The 20,953-nt window shown below is 34.4% G+C and overlaps 1 protein-coding gene across 2 annotated transcripts in view; it reads left to right on the top strand.

Annotated features, from left to right (window-relative positions):
* The window catches only part of cachd1 (cache domain containing 1), a 149,435-nt gene that overhangs the window by 81,094 nt on the left and 47,388 nt on the right, over positions 1–20,953 (top strand). For both annotated transcript variants that reach the window (XM_001334793.8, XM_073954291.1), the window contains exons 4-7: positions 12,307–12,413; positions 17,652–17,778; positions 19,663–19,807; positions 20,048–20,264. In XM_001334793.8, the coding sequence (XP_001334829.3) occupies positions 12,307–12,413; positions 17,652–17,778; positions 19,663–19,807; positions 20,048–20,264 (596 nt within the window). The remainder of the gene's footprint in view (positions 1–12,306; positions 12,414–17,651; positions 17,779–19,662; positions 19,808–20,047; positions 20,265–20,953) is intronic.

The following is a 20,953-nucleotide window of genomic DNA, read 5'->3' as shown; positions in this document are numbered from 1 at the left end:
TGTTGGTGGAGTGTTAAGCTACATTTATGCATTGCCCGAAGGATGGTCTGCAAAATTAATGATGTTGAAGTGTGTGTTTGTGTGCATGTGGAGTCTACAATCTTCTCATGCACATGTATAGTGAGTACAAGCGTCAGCACTGCTACCAAGGTATTGCAATGTCGTTTTTGTAAGTACTTTTGGATGTCAGCTAATAGGTTTTCGCCTAGTAGTATTAGAATTGAATGCATATTTGTTGACTGTTTACAGTCTATAAAACAATTGAAGATGCCTACTAAAATGTCATTTAGTTTAACAATAGTTCATTTATTTATTCATTAATTTTCCTTTGGCTTAGTTCCTTTATTTATCAAGGGTTGCCACAGTAGAATGAACCGCCAACTTATCTAGCATATGTTTTACACAGCAGATGCCTGTCCAGTTGCAACCCAGTACTGGGAAACACCTACACACTCATTTACACACATACACTACAGCCAATTTAGTCTATTCAATTCACCTATACGGCATTTCTTTGGACTGTGGGGGAAACCAGAGCACTCGGAGGAAACCCACACCAACACAAGGAGAACATGCAAGCTCCACAAAGAAATGCCAACTGGCCCAGCCGGGGCTCGAACAAGCAACTTTCTTACTGTGAGGTGACAGTACTAACCACTGCGCCATCATGCTGCCCACAATAGTTCATATACCAGAAAATCTTGCCTGGCACATTTAGAATAATAATAATTATTTGACATAACGAAGGACTCTTTTTAGGGATCATTTGAATTAAAAAAAAAGGTTGCAATGGCTTTTACGTTTGTTAAAACATAAAAATAAAAAAAATCAGATAAATGCTGCCCCTTTTTTAACTCTTTAAATCAAATAATCCAGAAAGTGGAAAGTGGGAATTTTCCCAAATATTAAGCATTGCAGCTGTTATAATAATAATAATAATAATAATAATAATAATATCATCATTATCATTCATTTAAATAAAGGTTAATAACCAGCAGCTATTTTATTATTATGCCAACCTTCCATTATTAATGTTTTTCTGTGTGTATCGTATCATAATTCAAATATTAATAACTCAAATATTCAATTTCTTATTTTGGTGATAGAGAGATATTTCACCATTTCTGTTTTTCAGTGTTCACTGGAATGGACTATATTCTTATGGGCTTTTAATTTTTATTACGCTAGCTCAAACGCTTCTGTTGAAGTGTCATGCCATTACAAAATTGTTACATTTTGGCCCAATCCCAATTCTATTTTTGTACCTCTACCCCTTCCTCTTTCCCTTCCCCATGGCCCTTGAGAGATGGTGTGAAGGGAAAGGGCTTCAAAATTTACCCCTAAGAAATGGGACACCACTACAACACCTGCACACGTCCTCATATGTTATCGTGATCAATTGCTTATTATGAGATTGACGATGCTGACTGCTGTAGTTATTCCAGTTGCATTATTTTTTGGTGTTTATCTTCAGGAAATTACTGATGGTATATATTATGTTATCATGATGATATAATGTGGCAATAAGATTAACTGTAACTGTATGTAACTGTAGTGTGCATTTACAATCTGGCCATATTCATCTATGTAAACACAAGAAAACAACATTATCATTATACCAGACACTGTAAAAAGCTCATTCCCAGCCACTAGACTTTTCTGACAGGGTACTCGAATGTCATTGAGTGTCATAATGTTGTGGGAATGTTATACAAGATTTATTATTAGGGATTATAGAATTTTTGTGAAATTTAGCGGTTTTTATTTTAGCATTTTTTTAAAGCATCATGGTAAAACATGCGCTTATGAATGTAAAAAACCTGTGCTTGTTTGTTGTTAAAAATTTGTAATAATAAAAAATATATATATTTTGTGCATTTCCTGACTTCGTGTGCAGCCTTGCTGTCGTTGTAGATGGTTTAATCTGATAATTTTCTTACCCCTTGCTTTTAAGAGTAGTCCTGAAAAATCTCTGTTTGAAGGGCTATCTAGCCCTTCCCATTAGCCCTACGACTTCAAACTAACATGAACGCCCAAACCGAGGGGTAGCATTGATATTGGCCCTTAAGATCTGGTTTCTTAAAAAATCATTGAACTTTACTGCCTGATTGGGATACAACATTAAGTATGTACAAAAACACTGCATTAAATTACATTGTTCCACATCATGTCTTTTAATGTCAGGAAATGTATTTTATTTTTATTTTCAATAGAGTTTCAGTGCTTGTCTGTTTCTCCTCACTGTGCTTGCGTTTAAATGGCCTTTCATCTCATTTTACACTTGAACAACTAATCAAATGCTTAAGGGCGTACTCACACAAGTGCGCTCCCCCCCCACCTCTCTCCCTAGACGGTCAACACTCACACTGCATCTTTACTTTCCAAGTCAAAGCACGCTTACCTCATCAATGATGCGACTGTTCAATTTAAAAGGAAGAGCAGCACTATCACTCAGCACAGTGGGCATTGCTTTAGTTATATCCTTATGTATTATTACGTTGCGTCTTCAGTTTTGCGTTGAAGAACGCTTTGCACTCAAACTACAAGCCAAAGCCCAACCGAACCGCACTCTGGCACACCTCTTCCAACTGCGCCAAGGTTAACCAACTAAACCATCCCAGGGCCCAATTCGGAGCACTCACACTTATCAAACGAACTAAGAAATGCGCCTGGGCAAAGTTCGGATAGCGTAGTGTGAGTGCATCCTAAGTCAATTTAACTGGTGTATGTATATATATATATATATATATATATATATATATATATATATATATATATATATATATATATATATATATATATATACACAGTTGAAGTCAGAATTATTAGCCCCCTTCAAATTTTTTTGTTCTTTTTAAAATATATTCCAAATGATGTGTAACAGAGCAAGGAAATTTTCACAGTATGTCTGATAATATTTTTTCTTCTGGAGAAAGTTTTATTTGTTTTATTATGGCTAGAATAAAAGCAGCTTTTTATTTTTAAAACTCCATTTTAGGGACAAAATTATTAGCCCCTTTAAGCTATATTTTTTCTCGATAACCTACAGAACAAACCATTGTTATACAATAACTTGCCTAATTACCCTAACCTGCCTAGTTACCTTAATTAACCTAGTTAAGCCTTTAAATGTCAATTTAAGCTGTATAGAAGTGTCTTGAAAAATATCAAGTAAAATATTATTTACTATCATCATGGTAAAACAAATCCATTATTAGAAATGAGTTATTAAAACTATTATGTTTAGAAATGTGTTGAAAAAAACTTCTCTCGATTAAACAGAAATTGGAGAAAAATAAACAAGTGGTTTAATAATTCAGGGGGGGCTAATAATTCTGACTTCAACTGTATATGTGTATATATATATATATATATATATATATATATATATATATATATATATATATATATATATATATATATATATATATATATTAGTTAAATTAACTAAAAACAAATAAAATTTTTGATGGTGGTTCATTAGTAGTCAAAAAAATAAAACCTTGCTGTCCATAAAGCACATTCATTTTGACTTTTTTTCACACATATTTCTGTTTTTTCAATCCTTCCAGTTCTTGATTGGGCATTCAACCCCTTACAAACAAACTCTGGTTCTGTTGATCTCCTTTCCTCCCTCTTTCCCTCCTTCTCTCATTCACCGTCCACTGTTAATCCGCTCTGTATCTCCCAATCCTTTCGGAGCCAGAGCGTTTGGACAGGCTCAGAGCTTGAGCTAATAAAGACACCGTTACAGAGAGAGGGAGATGCAAGAAGAGAGGCTTAAGTCACCATAAAGGGGGTCTTAAACGCTGCTCTGCCGGACTGCATACTTTCTCCAATCCAGGCAGGGTGAAATAGGGAACCTCTTTTCCAATAATCCCCCTTGAGCCTCCCTCTTAACTCTCAGAGACCGCTGTGCTAATGAAGCCCAGCTCTGAAGTGTTGAGAGACTGTGTGTTTGTGTGTCAGTGTGTGTGTGTGTGTGTTTGACAGACAGGGCTGATGCTGATACCGCAGTGGTACGTGCATGTTATCTCTCAGCTGCGTGGCGAGACGTCACCGTATCTGCTAGCACTCTATTAGCCGTGGAATACAATCACAGCAACTTGTTCTTGTCACCATCAAACATGAAGTGCCACTAAATGAGGAGTTCATCTCGGTACACGAGGACTGAGCTCCACTTAGTTCAGATATTAAGAGGATAATAGCGCTTGCTGCTCATTAATTGTATTCATGTTAGATACTTATGATCAGGTGTTTGAACAGTACTTCTTTTAATCTGTATAACTTCATAACCATTCATATGTATAGTTTGTTTTTTGTTTTTCTGACAAAATATGCATTATGGATTTAATGTTTTTACCATGTGTGATGTCTGTTCGTAGACTTTTGTTTTGGACTATTCGATTATGTTGGACAATATTTGTTAATTTCGAGATGGTGACTATAAACATGCATTATTGGGGTTGTAATTGTTAATAATAAATAAAATAAGTGACTAAAAATGTTCACATATTTTTTCTGATGTGAAGAGCTTAATGCAAACCTGGTTTATTTTATGAGAATGATTAAAAAATTAAATATTTATAACTAGTTTTTTTTTTTTTTTTTTTTAAACATGTATTTCATTTATATTATTAATATATTAATAATATAAATGTATGTATATATGTCACATGAGTAGCAGTGCTTTATGGCTGTATTTCGGCACTTGTGGGAGGCGTGCGTTGGCTCAAGGCCACAGTCCGAGTGCCTTAGGGTGCTTTCACACCTAATCTTTTGTCTCGTTTGCCCAGTTAGCGCAGTTCGTTTGGCATATGTAAAACCGCCAATCGCTCTCGGATCCGCACCAAATCACTCGCTCCGAGATCGCTTGAATGAGGTGGTCTCGGCTCGATTGAAATGAACTCTGGAGCGGATCGATTGCAGTGAGAAAGCAAACGATCCGAGCATGGTTATATCACTGTTTTATGGATATGTAAAAGGCATACGGCTATATGAAGAGAGAATTATGAGTAGGCCGGGAAGTTTCGCGAGTCTCCGGATGCCCGCAAACAAGTGATAATCATAGAGATAATACAGCCATATTGTACTGATATGAGTGTGATATTGAGTTTATTCAACAGTTTGACGGCATAAGCACAATCTCAAAAATCTTTTTGTATGAGGAACTACTTTATTTCGCCATTCATTCACATCTGCAGATAACGGCCAGAACAGCAGAAACCATTGCTACTTAATATATTTCACTTTAGAGCTAGTATTTGAATGATTCTCTAGCGTAATGTGTAAAGTGATGACGAAGCAGGTGGTTTTGCTCACATTTTAGGATTAAAAGGCTGAACGTCATGAAATGCCTTCAGTCTAGAGTTTCCCAGTATTTCTGTTCTGCAACAGACATTACTGCAATCGGGAGTTCAAAATAATTAACCCCGCAAACCAAACACTATAAGATTAGCACTTTAACATACAAAAGAGAGAGATCAATTTAGATTATCACTTATCTGTTTTGTAATGATTTGTTCAGCTATTGTTTGAAACTTATGCTGAAAAAAGGCTCTTTTTCTCCCCTAATGACTTATTATTTGGTCTCTGTCGCCATCTTGCAGCGGAACGTCAACCGTCTTTGCTCTGCTCAGTATGACAGGCTGATCTCCGAAATTATGAATATTTAAAATAGGCACTAACTTTATCAATAAACTGCATAGTTGCAATCTAAACAACTATATTCTCACCTACATGGTATTGTCCAACAGCTGCAATATTTGTCACACTGTAGTGAGTTTATTGATATGCTGTCACTTCATGTGGGCAAAGTAATACACATCAGAGAAGAGGCTATACAAGTTCTGATATTGCAGAATATTGCACAGCTACCAGCCAATCAGATTAGAGAACCAGACAGAACTGTTGTATGTATATTGTATTGTGTGTGTGTGTGTGTGTGTGTGTGTGTGTGTGTGTGTGTGTGTGTGTGTGTGTGTGTGTGTGTGTGTGTGTGTGTGTGTGTGTGTGTGTGTGTGTGAGTGTGTGTATATGTATGTATATATATATATATATATATATATATATATATATATATATATATATATATATATATCCCTAACTTACACAAACACACACACAGTTGAAGTCAAAATTATTAGCCCCCTGTTGTTATTTTTTTCTACAATTTATGTTTAACTGAGATATAATACAAAATAAAATACAAAATTTTTTAATGTGTTTGATTAGGGCTGTGCAATTAATCGAAAATCCGGTTTTGTTTTCGATTTTGGCTTTTAACGATTATAAAAAACCATTAATCGAGTCTTTTCCTGTTGAACACATTTGAAGCTCAGTTCCAGGTGAAAATGACTAAAAACATGTACTGCAATGTAACGTTTGCAGCATGGGATGTGCATCATTCATTGATAAAAGTTGATAAAATTGTTAAAAGAGTGAAAGCGCATGTTTGTGTTTGTGCATGTTTGTGCATGCTTGGACAGGCTCAGAGACGAGCAGAGCACACACATCTAACGCCATCTTAATGGGAGCGCTTTAATGGTCAACTACATGCACATTTGTGTCAGAGTGCTGTGTTTAGGGATAATTTATATTAACCCTCATTTGTGTAATAAACAAACAAGTTGAGAATCAAAAGACATGTGAAAGAGAAACCATATCAGAGCAGCGCGCAGTATCCCTGCTGCCGCCTCTTTTTATTATTAATCAAACAACAAAAGGAAAAAATCCCTCACTGCTCTTGACTGAAGGGCTTTTGTAGCTGAAGTGTTTTTCTTACAGTGAAGATGCTAAAACCACAGTTTAAACATAACAGATTTAATAACTAATTTTTAAAATTGATTTCTTATATCTTTGCTGTAATGACAGTACATTATAGTTTACTAGATATTTTTCAAGATACAAGTATTCAGCTTAAAGTGACATTCAAAGGCTTAATTAATGTAATTAGGCAAGTCATATTAAAACAGTGGTTTCTTCTGCAGACAATCAAACGTATTGCCTAAAGGGGCTAATAATATTGAGCTATAAAAATAGGTTTCAACATAATTAAACCTGCTTTTATTCTAGCCGAAATAAAACAAATAAGCCTTTCTCCAGAAGAAAAAATATTATAGGAAATACTGTGAAAAATTCCTCCGTTAAAAATCATTTCGGAAATATTTATATATAAAAAATTTACAGAAGGGCAAATAATTTGACATTTTGAATAATGGTGATTACTATTATGACCAAAATAATCGTGATTATGATTTTTCCCATAATCAAGCAGCCCTATGTCTGATGCGGAATGTTAATTACTTTGTGTATATTGTGGATAACTTAAACTTTTGATATTTTAAAAGCATGTTTTGGTGTAACTGGCAATTTGTCGCTTTTTATTTATTTTAATATTTTATCAAATTATAAGTTTGAAATCATTACAGTTGCATTAAGTTTTGCCGTAGTATTTTAATGTGATTAAAATGGTAAAACTAATTTGAAATTCAAATAGGCAATTAAATGATTGAACGGTAGATACTTTTTTTTTTTTTTTTTTAATTTTAGGTCAAACACTTTTTTTCACACTATCCAAGGTAAGCACTACCCGAAGGCTTGTTTTCCCATTTACTCATTTTCTATCTTTCTTTTAATTCTTTCCGAATGTTTTTTTCCAGAGACCTTAATTTGCATGTTGAAATCAAAGATAGAGAAGGAAAATGCCTCACGTTTTTATCCAATATATATTTTCTCTCCTCCTTCCTTTCCCCCTTCCCTCTTTTGCACGCTTGCACTCCCATCTTTTTTTTCTGATGTAAAATTCAAAGCAGCTTGCAAATTTATTTTTTATCTAGCGCATTTGCTATTGCCACCGCATGTAAAGTGTGTTGAAGGAGAATTCTAATGACTAGCGCCTGATGGGAATTAAATGTGTGAAGTTCAAAGCGCTTTGCACATCACAGCAGCCGTCAGTCAAACAGCAGCTCCGCTTCGACTCTGCGAGACGCCGATAATGGGGAGAGAAATGAACTCTGCGCTCAGAAAACACACTAGTTTAGTAAAGGCTAATGGACAAGAACATACCAAGTTCATACGGCAGAGGATAAATAGGGTGCATGTGGATGAAAGCAGAGCATTTTGGGGTATTATGTGAAGGAGAATAGATAGATGAATGGATGGTTGCGAGAAGATGGAGAAATGATGGCTAGAGCTTGTTATAGTTTGTGTGTGACAGTGTTTTTTGTGGAGTCCTGAGGGAGATGAAAGAGTGTGTGGCACTGCAAGATCTCTGGAGATGCTGCTGAGATCAGTGCTCGATTAGTGCAGGCACAGACCTGAAACAGCAGCTGAATGGGATGCTATGAAATGTCTTTTTTTGTGAGTTTTTTTGTTTTTGTTTTTTGTAGCACATACTGAGTAGATGTGACTGCTGATTACACTTAAATTTTTTGACACATTTTTAATGCTTACTGCCATTTAAATAATTCTGTCATAAGCTATGTTATCTTCCACCAATTTTTATGTGCATTTTAGGAATCTGCATGAAAACACTGGGGTGCATTTCCCAAACAACGACTTAACTCGTGGCTGAAATATCATAGTACCATTCTTCATTTGGGACAAGAACGATGTAGTGATGACTGTTCCCCAAAACCGTAGCTGCTTTGTCGCAGATCCATCATTTAAACCACATTAGTTATAACATAAAACCTCCAAATTGATGCTCTAAACGGGGTTAGGTAGAGAAAAATCCCATACTTTTTTATATATTGTATTATATTGTTTTACACGCATTTAAAAAAAAATCCGATATTTTTTTTTGGATTCAAAAACATGCGCTTGCTTTCCATCTTAATTGAAATATATGTAAACGGCACATACAGGGCCAATGTTTTCTTTACAAATATTATTTAGAATATTCCATATTCTGTTCTAAAACATTAAAACCACTTAGCTGACGCTATAATCTTATATGAATCATATAAATCGGGTTAGGTTCATGGTTTTAATTTATAGTTGGTAATAAAGTACAGTAAGAAAAAAATTATATTTCATAATAATAATAATAATTATTATTATTAATATTCTTTTTAAGTTGGATATTGTTTCTTTTTATTTATTTTAAGTTTACTTTTACAATTTGACATTCAAACCACTTTAGAAATGTTCTAACCAACAGGCACATGTCATATAGGATTGACATGCAGATAATTTTTTTAAATAAATGGCCTACTATGAATTAAAATCATTAGCGTATGCTGTATATTTAGTTTTTTTTCACAAGCTTTGGCGATGTAAATTCTGCTTTTAAATAATATGTCACCTATAGTTTCATCATGAGTTATAGCTTCGTTCAAAATGGCAAGTTGGAACATTGTAAATGAATAGGACTTAGCGGGGATAACTGGGAATAGAACACAGCCAGGAACTAACTACTAACTAGAACTCTACAAGTGTGCAATGCAGTTTGTAAATGTTTGTTGGAACGATGGATTTGGGATTCGCCAACGACAAAACTTGTGATCTTAGTTGGCTGATGATGGTTTTCGGAAACCGTTTGGCCCACCATCCCATCTGAGAAAAGAATGAGAATGATGGAGAGGGTTGGGGCAAATGCCTTCAAAAGAAATTGTCATTTATAATTTGGAGTAGCCATTTTTTGTTTGTTTGTTTTTTGCTGAGTTACCAATAAAAGCATGTTTTAATTAAATGTTGTAAATGAATCAGATTTTTTAAAAATATAAATAATGTCGCTCAACGGATAGAGGACTATGCTGAAGACAATGGAGAGCAAATCAAGGCAAAACTAGTGTAACTCCATTCTGTTATGAATAAGATTTTATTTTACTGTAATAAGTTCATTCTAAAATGTAAAAAAAATGCTTTATTAGTAAATATAAAGCAATGTTTTCTAGTTAGTTTTAATTAATAAATAAATGAGGAAATTACTTATGGCAACTATATTTACCTCCGGCCTACTAACCTCAATCAAGTTTGGTTTTTGGCACTTTATAAGTAAAAGTTTGGGCACCCCTGGTCTAAACAGTTGATGTGATTAAATATCTGGACTAACTGAAGAACTGCTTTCATCTGACAATTTTGTAAAGAGCTGAGATGATTTTTTATAGTTACCTCCTAGTTTAATCTTATCAAACATCCGGGCTCCAGATGAAAGATAACATGAACAAATTTATTCATTTTCTGTCATGTTAAGAAAGTTATTTACTACACTGTAAAAATGCTGGGTTCCACATAATCCCTTCATATTGTCCCATCGTAAGTCAATTCAGTAAACTTAATGGTTTTTATCATTTTCAGTGGATTGAACATAAAACAATTAAGGTGTTGCTTAAAGATGATGTTATTTCAGCTTATTTTAAGTAGTTTTCCTTAAGCAGGAAAAATATTATTTTGAGTGTATGAAGGAAAAAAGACAGAATGGTTTCTCATCTTGCAGAAATGCTGGTATTCGTTATTTGTACATCACATCATTTTTTCCAAAAATGTTTATTCTCTTGTAAAAGCTGAATAGAGATAATGTTTTATTTGTTAAACTTTAATGTAATCTCTTTTGATGTGCATTTGTCACTTTTTGCATAGAAACAGAGCTTGTGTCTAATTAAAGGCTGAAATACACTACATAGATTTTGGACCCAGAATTGTGCCCCAATTTGCTGTCTGGACAAGTCAACATTGGTTGCACAAAGTCGGCAGCAGTCTGGATTTTGGATGGTCTGATTTGATGGATTTTCATAGTAATAGGAATCTATTTTTTAAAATATGTCTTTAGGCTGTGTTTACTGTTGTGGTTTTTTGTTTTGAAATAGCATTTTAGAATGAAACAGCTCCTTGTCCAGACAGGCATTTTTATTGTGTTTCAGAAAAAAACAATCTCCGTCCACACTTTACATTCTTCATACTGTGACCAACTGGGCATGCACATATTTTACTACTACATATAAGAGGAGTTGGAGAGACAGGGGTTAGATCGTGGATAGTCACATCTCCTTTTTCAAAAGGCTGTTTTTCATTTAGTCCATACTGGAACCAGCGTTTCCAAATTAAAACAGCGTCTTCAGCATTTTCAGAATGCAAGAATATTGTGGATACCATGTGTAGCTATAACAAAACTTTTACATTTTAAAACTTAAATGCAGTAGTATAAATGTCACCATAAGAACATGTATTGTTTCCATTTGATTTGCGTTTTTAAGCAACAAAGCATGTGTTTCTGAGTGAGTTGAACAGGTGTTAGTGCTTGAATTTTTGTGGACGAGCATAAAAATAAAAACATTAAAAAGTATGAAATTTACAAACACAATTAAAGGTCTCGTGAAATTACAATAAATAAGTTGATGCTAGTTTCAGTTTGTTATTTTTAAGGATATCTAATAGCTTGTGTGCTCCAAAACAGTGATAAAATTTGAGTTTAGAACATATAAAACTGATATAAACATTTAAAGCTTGCAGTTTGTCACTTCTGCCTAAATCGATCAGCATTTTTTTTTTCAGGTCACCTCATACTTCAGTTTCTCATCAACTCTTGACCAATCAAATGCTCTCTGAGATCTGATATGCTCCGCCCTCTTCAAGACGATTCTCATTTGCTTCTCATTTGATACGCTTGATTTCAGCTACTCTCACTGGCAGAGCTGTGATAAAAATGAAACGCTATTGGCTGTTTCATTACATCAAACATTGAATAAAAAATGCACATTTGATAGCACTTCACAGGACCTTGAACAGAATTTTCTTTTTTGGGTGAATTTTTCTCTTTAATGTTGCATATTTTGTGGGATTCTTTGACTAATAAAAATGTCAAGAAAACAGCGTTTAATTCAAATAGAAATATTTGTCATTGTTATAAGCCTCCTACTGACTTTTTATTTAATAAATAGATTCCTTACCAAAAAATATGCATGTGTGGTTGCACAATTTTTTCCCCCCAGTTCAATTTATATACTCTCCTTAAGCATAAATGTGCCTCTGCTCGTCTGGCTAAAAGTGTTGGATGTCATGAATAAAATCAAAAGGTTCTCCCATCTGCTCTTCTCCGTGCCCTCCTTTCCCCTCGGTCTGCATCCCTCCATCTTTCTCTTTCATCTTCAGCAGAAGAGCAGTGCGGCTGGTAGAAATAGATATCGATGCACTTTTCCTCAGGGGGCTTTACCACACAACTGCAAACGCTGTTATTATAGCATTAGAAACACTTCAGCTTCGGTTTTCCTCACAACCGAGGTCTTGAACAAACTGAACGCTCGCCAGTGAAGTGTTACTTGATAATTATCGCCAGTTGATGTTTTGTCTTCTCTCTGCTTTCAGATTTGACGGTAATTTTAATGCCAATGTTTCCAAGACCGTCAGCTGTGATCGTCTCTCCCCTACCGTCAATAGCAGAGCTTTCAACCCAGGACGAGACCTCAACTCTGGTGCGTAACACAGACACACACATTGTCTAAGCTTCAAAAACCCAAAGCCAATTTTCACATATCCTGCTTCCATGGCAACCATTTGCAAAGAACAATATTACTTTTCTGACGTCAAATCTTCAAAGAAATTTTTTTGGCCTTTTGAGTGCAACAAAAATGAGCAAGGCTGTTGAATACGTGACCTCGCTCATTTGTGTGTGGAAGTACTTTATTTTCTCTCCTCTCATCTCTCTGTTTTTATTCCCCTCCTTTTTTTTAGTCAACGCAGCTTTGTACCTCTGTGCTCTTTTCCCCTTTATATCTGCTCTACCTTAGCAATCAGGAAGTGTATGTTTTTATCACTTTAAACAGCGAGCCAGTGTCAACATTACCTCGTCTTATCAGAAACATCAGAGTTTTTGAAACTGGAAAGCCCCCTATGTTTTTTAATTACATATTAAACAAAAGAAAAACACTCTGACCGAGATGCAATTTATTACAACCGAACATTTTGACCACACCTGTGTTCTGAAACTCAACTCAATCAGGACAATTCAGATTTGTTTTTCATTTATATCAGTTCATTACCAGAATCCATGTTGCAGGGTGATTCAGCTCTAAACAAGGCAATAATGACATCATCTAGCTTATTTTAGTTCAAATTCTAAACTTTATTTTAAACGTTAGCCTTTCAAACAGCGACTGTGCAAGACAGAAGCCAACAGTGGCCAAAAACACAAAAATACTTGAAAAGTAGTCCATCTGAAGATTCAGTCTAAATGAGTTCTAATTATTTCTATCATAGCAGTCAGCATGACTGTGCATTTCAGTCTGCTACTTTTCCCTGTCACTAAGTATATGTGGCTCTACTGCCTAGCAACTTCCTTCTAACAAAAACATAACTTTACTTTGTGAAATTTCAAAAACTAGTTTCAAGAGGGGCACAGGATATGATTAATTGCAGGTGGTCTCTCATCTGTAATCATAAGTAAGCCAATCGGATTATCTAAAACTTACTATAAATAGCCCGATTAATATTACTCCCTCACCTTTGTTTTTCGAAGAATCGGAGCAGTGGAGGCTCCCTGACCCTGTTGCCTTCCCCTCCCCCTTCCCTGACTCTCTTTCAGGCCCTAACCACCACGCAATAACCCTAGGTAGAATAAAAAAACTTTTTAAAAATATATCCAGCAGCCATATATAGCATTTTTAGCCTTTTGGGGGGTTTCTTCGACTACACGAACAAACTTCCTGATCTCGTACCCCCTCTTATGCTCATTGACCAGGCGGGAGCCCTGGGCGGGAAAGCATGCAAACCTGCTATTATTATCAAGCAATATCTAAGTGTGAACTCTATGCATTTCAAAAAAGCATATTCAGTGCCATGAAAAAAGCCTTCTCCACTGTTTGTTAGAATAAAAGTGAATCGTGGACATTCGCATGTGGTCTTATGTAGCCTAAATATAGATTTTTAGGCTATATTACCAAAAAGATAATAATAATAATACTAATTCCTTACATTTATATAGTGCTTTTCTAGACATTTAAAGCGCTTTACACAATGGGGGGAATCTCCCTTATCCACCACCAGTGTGCAGCGTTCACCTGGATGACGCAACGGCAGCCATATGGCGTCAGACCACACACCAGCTGATTTGTGGACAGGTGACAGACTGATAAAGCCAAATATGATATGGGGATGTTTAGGAGGCCATGATGGACAGAGGCCAGTTTGAAAATTTGGCCAGGATGTTGGCGGTAAACCCCTACTCATTTTCGAAGGACTTCCTGAAAATGACCACAGAGAGTCAGGACCTCGCTTTAACGTCTGATCTAAAAGACGACGCTCATTGAGCTGTATAGAGTCCCCATCAATATACTGGGGCATTAGGACCCAAAAAGACCGTAGGTTGAGCACCCACCTGCTGGCCTCACTAACACTACTTCCGGCTGCAACCTAGCTTTCCCATGTGGTCTCCCATCCAGATAGTATTTTTAGGGTAATGACTTAATTAAATATGATGACAGACATTCATATAATTAATTAATTAATTTTAATATCTCAATACAAGCTTTAAATGTAAATATAATGTGACTATGTGATGTCTTATATGAGAATGCTCAGAATTCTTTTGGTAATTGTAGTATTTATAGAATTCTGGTTGTTCTAGAGTTAGCACTGCGTTCTTAGAAACATTAATGTGGAAAGGAACAAAAGTTGTTGGCATCGTACTGCCGCATTCTGTTTATTTTAACTAGAAACTGCAGTAAAGTGAATATTTGCTGTTCCACAAACATATATTCTGAGGCGCATATTTTTAATGGGTCTGTTTTGTCATTAAATGTGAGAAATGACAATGTAACAGCACAGTGCATTCTCCGGTGTAGCGCTAAACACAGATGTGTTTAATTTTTTTCTTTCCCCCACCTTGGTTCAGATTCTCCCTCTTTCTGGCCTCACACACTCACTCTTAGTCCAGAATAGATTATCCCAATTCATCTTCATTCAGATGCTTATTTATGTAAGGCAGTCATCAGGAGTTCATGTTACCACTCTTGCTCCATTTGTCATTGAATACTGACCCTGCTAACCATGCAGGCAGTCATCAGTCACGTTTGATCCCTGTTAGTCTAAACATTGATGAAATGAGGAGAAAAAGAAGAAACAGTTAAGATGGAGAAAAGCCTAGAGAATGGAGCGATGAAGCACAGAGATATGGTGTGGAGTTTGAGTGCGCCGTGAAGGCTTTGATTTAGATTTTGAGGGTGGATCGTCTTTAACAACATTTCCCCCTTTGGTGTCCTTTGTTTCACCCTCTACTCCTCTTCATTTCTCAATCTGTTTGTTTCCCAGAAGTTTCTATGGCTTCTCCTGGCTCTTTTAAAGAGCTGTGGCCAAACTCATTTATAGCCATATATAAAATGAATGTATTTAATTATATAATGTATGTATTTTTTTTTTTATAATGAAGACTGCCCAGTGCATATATGTGATATATGCATCAGTAAATATGTTACATTTAACAAAAATGACAATAGCAACATTTATTACATCATAAAATTATTTGTTTTCGAAATATAAAATAAATACGGTTCTTCTGAAGTTGGTAAGAACCAAATAATCTTTTGTTTAGGCATCTTTAATAAAAAAGAGCCAATCTAGAGTATTTTTTTTTCCCCAAATTAAAAATATCACATTAAAGTGACCACTTTGTAAAAGAGAAAAAATATAATAGTGGACAGTGTTGGAAAAGTAACGCGAGTTATATGTAATATTATTACTTTTCTAAATAACAAGTAAACACATTACTTTTAAATAGTTATAATATTTGAGTTGCTTTATTGAAAATGTAACACGGGTTACTTTTTAGTTTAATTAATAAGCTTTTAACATGAATAAATTGCTGAAGTAGAATTAGTATAAAATAAAAAGTAGTCACAACGAATCGCCCATCAATGAGAGAATGTGTTCATTATTTTGAAGGCAACAAAGAAAAGGAAAAAGGCATAGTCTCAATGGACAGTGATTTTACTAAAGACAAATAGTAAAAAAGTAGCAAACACATTGCTTTATACTTTCAATAATATATATGTATATATATATATATATATATATATATATATATATATATATATATATATATATATATATATATATATGGCGTGTATGTTCTCAGGAAGTTTTGGCAGGAAGTTCTCAGATAACATTATCCTAAAATATACACTTTTTGCTTTTTTTTTTCAAGGAAATTAAGAGTGTAAGTTATACAATGTGTTGTTAATTGCAGAACTCCTCTATTAAAAAAAGAAAGAAAAGAAAACAAGTACGAAAGAGATCACGCCTCAGCCAGGTATTAAAAAGTAACGCAAAAGTAACTCAAAAGTAATGTAACGCATTACTTAACATATAAAGTAACTAAGTAATGCAACTACTTACTTTTTTTTGGGAGTATCTCAATATTGTAATGCATCACTTTCAAAAGTAACTGATTTTTTAAAGTAACTGTTACTTTCCAAAACACCGATGGGGCAATAATGGGAGAGAGTAAATGATGAGATTTCACATCATGACTGCTTCTCTAAATATTGGATGGGGAATTAAGCTCTCTGGGGTGACGTGTATGATTTCTAAAGCTGTCGACATGCTGCAAAGTTCCTGTTTATACATTGGCTGCAGATTGATAGCTAGTTTGTGGTTGGGATGCGTGTTCGTGCTTAACATCCATTTTGCTTCCTCTGCAGATTTCTACAGCAATTTTATTGACTATTATATTATATTATATTATATTATATTATATTATATTATATTATATTATATTATATTATATTATATTATATTATATTATATAAAATTAAATTATATTATATTATATTACATAAAATTATATTATATTATATTATATTATATTATATTATATTATATTATATTATATTATATTATATTATATTATATTATATTATATTATTAGATGTGATTGTTCTTGTTTCTCAACTTATTGTGAAATTTTAGCCATCATTAACCCTCTATATTTGAAAATCAATTTTATTTAAAATTTTTGAGATTAATTATCCAAACAATCTTGGATCTTACATAATATCAAACATATCTCCTCTTAAATGCCTAAACTACTACTCCTTCAGTTGTATTCCTCTATCTTTTCTTGTTCTTTCCCCAACTTTTCTTCACTTTCCGGCTCCTGTTAAGTAAATAAACGCTTGAATTGATGGCTTCAGAGTGGGGATCACTGTGCTGCTCGAGTGTTTGGAAAGGATCAGCCTGTCTGGGCTCCGGCCTTCACACAGCTGGGGCCTGTTCAGCTGACACCAAGCCTACAGCTGCCTGCTTCAAGTGCACAGACAATTCATATAGATCCAGGCTCATTAAATTGGTTATGGGGGATTGTTTTTGCAGGATTAATTATATTTTATTATATATATATATTTTTTATTATATATATATATATATATATATATATATATATATATATATATATATATATATATATATATATATATATATATATATATATATATATATATATTTTATTATATATATATATATATATATATATATATATATATATATATATATATATATATATATATATATATATATATATATATATATATATATATTTGTATATTTCATTATTATTTACTCTTTTCATTTTTTATATGCTTTTTTTCCAGCAAGACCCCTGAATGAAACAAAAGACTTTCAAACTTTTCAAAGAGTTCTTGCTTTCTCATTTTCTCTAGTGCTGGCAGACAACCTGAAGTCCAATCCAGGGATCAAGTGGCAGTACTTCAGCTCAGAGGAGGGCATTTTCACTCTGTTTCCTGCTCACAAGTTCCACTGCAAGGGCACTTTTGAGCACAGGAGCAGGTACAAAGAGCTTTCCCTTGCACACCAACACACACAAACACAAACAGACAGCTTTTTAATTTTCCTCTGATGACAACAAGATAGTGAAACTAAAGATGCACTGTGGTTGTCACTAGCTACGTTTATATCCACTTATTTTTACGCGCATTTTTGAGATGTGCATAAAATACGGTTGATGGAAATGTCAAGATACACATAAATTTTGAAAATGGGCATAAAAAACATTTGCAACATATATAACTGAGTAAGATACAATTTACGATGAAAACACTTTTTACCAAACAAATTCCAGTATGTGCATTAAAAAGGTCATGTGGTTTTGTTATATGAGATCATGTGATGATAAAAATGTGTGTGAATGGACAAACCAGCAGGCCGACACATTGTAAAACTTTTGAAATGTGGTTTTGGTCATTCTAAGATGCCTTAACTGTTTCAGTATCAGTGTTATTATATTATTAATTACCTCCAGAATCAAGATTGTCTGTGCCCCACGTATCACGACTTCAAACGCTACCGTGCGTTCACTGCCTTCTGAGGCACAAGTCATTTATTTAATGAAGAAAAGATTTATGCAGCTTCTCCTACCGCAGCAAATTCTATTTTTACTGTTGATATTTGGCACCCGTTAATTAGGAAGTGACAATTTTGTTCGCTTTGACTCATTGGATGGAAGCGCTGCTTCATTCCTACGTCTTTTATGTGATATTTCAGTTTTGCGCATAAAATAATTTATTTAGGATGTTTACATTGTTTTAGGAATGCACCTGTTCAGAAATTTTGGGAAATAACCATAACATAACTCTTTATATTTGGAAACCGATTACTGATATAAAGGAAAAATAAAAATCCATCATTTATTGGGGTAATAATAACAACAACATTAAACAAAAACTTTATACGGGCTAATACTTATATGGCTACCAAAATATTGGGCATCATACATTTCTTTTAGGTCTTGAGTTAGCAGTATTTGGTAATAACGTACTAGGATTTAATCCATTATATTCTGTTTAACTGGATATTATTCTATATTAGTCCACTTTTTAAAAGTTTTTAAAAATGCTTGTATAAGTTTTTATCCCTACAAACTGATACTTGTGTTATATATTTTTACCCTCCTCTTGTTTCATATCCATTAAACCAAGTTTATAAAGAATTGTTTTAATCATATCTGAAAGATGCATGTTACTTAAATGAAAGTCTGTTCACACAAACTCTTGACAGTTTTTTTCATAAATTAATCAAAGATTAAATCCATATGAATCAAGCAGTTTAAGTTCTGTCCTCAACTTTTATCTATGAGAAGATTAGCTATGAGACCAATGAGAAGATTAACTTTTCTCTCAATCCCAAAAAAAATGTAAGTTAACCACCCTCACACTGTCATGTGCTCCTCTGGGATTGCCGTCTTGTGTGGCAGGGCGTAAATTACATTCTAGGGAGGCCTTTTAGCTTGGTTTTATGTAGTTACAATAGGCCCCGTGCCCTTCACTGGAATGCAGGGTCGGCCCTACTAAACCCCATTGGAATCTGCCACCCAGTGTTGTGGGCACTGCGTGTCTGTGCTGAAAGATGGACTCATTTCTGCTGCCATTCCCACAACCTCTCTCCTCCTACTGCTAGAGATTGCACCAAAAGAAAAATTAACATCTCACAGGATGTATGTGAGATTTAGGCAATATGGCTTTCGTTTTGCAAACTGCACTTTCAGGTTTTCATAGCGTTGGAGTTGAAAAAGGGTTTCCAAAAACAACACAATAGAGTGCAGGATCTCTTGCACAAACAGTGTAGTGAAGAGATTGGGAATCACGCCAAACTACTCTTGGCAAGAAAGTCCAGGAAAAGTCATTCTGAAAAATCTGTTTTTCTTTGTGTTTGCAGGCCTGTGTATGTCGCGGCAGTAAGGCCACAATCCAAGCATATCGTGGTGATTATAGACCATGGTGCATCTGTCACCGAAACCCAGCTCCAGATTGCTCGAGATGCTGCTCTGGTCATCCTCAACTCCATCGACGAACATGATAAAGTAAGGAAGTAACATCATTTGAAATCTGGCTTCTTGAAACTAATGAAGAGAGCAGAAGTCAATGATTTATTTTAATTATTCAGCATGTTTACTGTTCCAAAATATTATAAATGTTTTTTGTTTTGTTTTTTTTTAATCAATATATTGTGTTCAATGGGGGAAAAAGAAAGTGACATGGTTGCACACTCTTCATTGATTGCAGTTGCTGTTTTTAGACTGAAGTTTCTTTGTCCCACTCAGATCTCAGTGTTGACGATAGCAGATACTGTTCGCTCCTGCTCTCTGGATCAGTGCTATAAGAGCTTCCTCTCACCTGCTACCAGCGAGACTAAGAGGAAGATGAGCACCTTCATCAGCAACATTAAAGCTTCTGACAGCTCTACCCAGCATGCAGTGGGCTTCCAGAAGGCCTTTCAGTTGTTGAGGAATACAAGCAACGTCACCAGACAGCTGACTAGTAAGAGTTTTAGCACTAAAAACAAAGTTTTTTTTAAAAATGTATTTATATGTAAAATTTAACTTGTTGTAGGTCGTCAATTTAACTTGTTAATTTCATTAATTAGTTTTGGGGGTGGGGAAATAACAACTTAAAATGTATGTACCCGCTCTGCATATGGTTCATTTGTGATTAATCAGTTTGTGTTATACATTTTTTAATTGTTGACAGCACTTTTATTTTTTTAAATATATGACTAGTATTATTATTCTTAATATATATGACTAATAAAATATTGTTTATGTAAACACAATGGAATCACACTACTTTGCAAAATTAGAATGAACTGTTTAATTTATTTTCACAAGGTTCAACTTCTGTTTCAAAAAAGTGAGGTTTTACTATTTGTTTTATTTTAAATTCAGTTTATTTTTGCCATTCTCAACTTCATTAGTTTGTGGTGAGAATCATTCTTCAAAATAGTATTTATGTATTATTAAATAAATACTATGGTGGCCGAGAGAGCTTAACGCACTGCAATTTAAGAAAGCACATGCAATTACTAAAAAAAGGCCAGCAAATAAAGAAACATCTTTATTAATTTCGATGTTCATCAAACAACTGAATGAACGTGCTGCAAATTGGTCACAACACTTGCAAATATCCACATAACAAAACAGAAATGTTTCTAGAGGACCCAAAAACATGAC

The sequence above is a fragment of the Danio rerio genome, chromosome 6 (assembly GCF_049306965.1).
Source record: "Danio rerio strain Tuebingen ecotype United States chromosome 6, GRCz12tu, whole genome shotgun sequence".
Lineage (NCBI taxonomy): Eukaryota > Metazoa > Chordata > Actinopteri > Cypriniformes > Danionidae > Danio > Danio rerio.
This window is presented reverse-complemented; position numbering and strand designations above follow the sequence as displayed.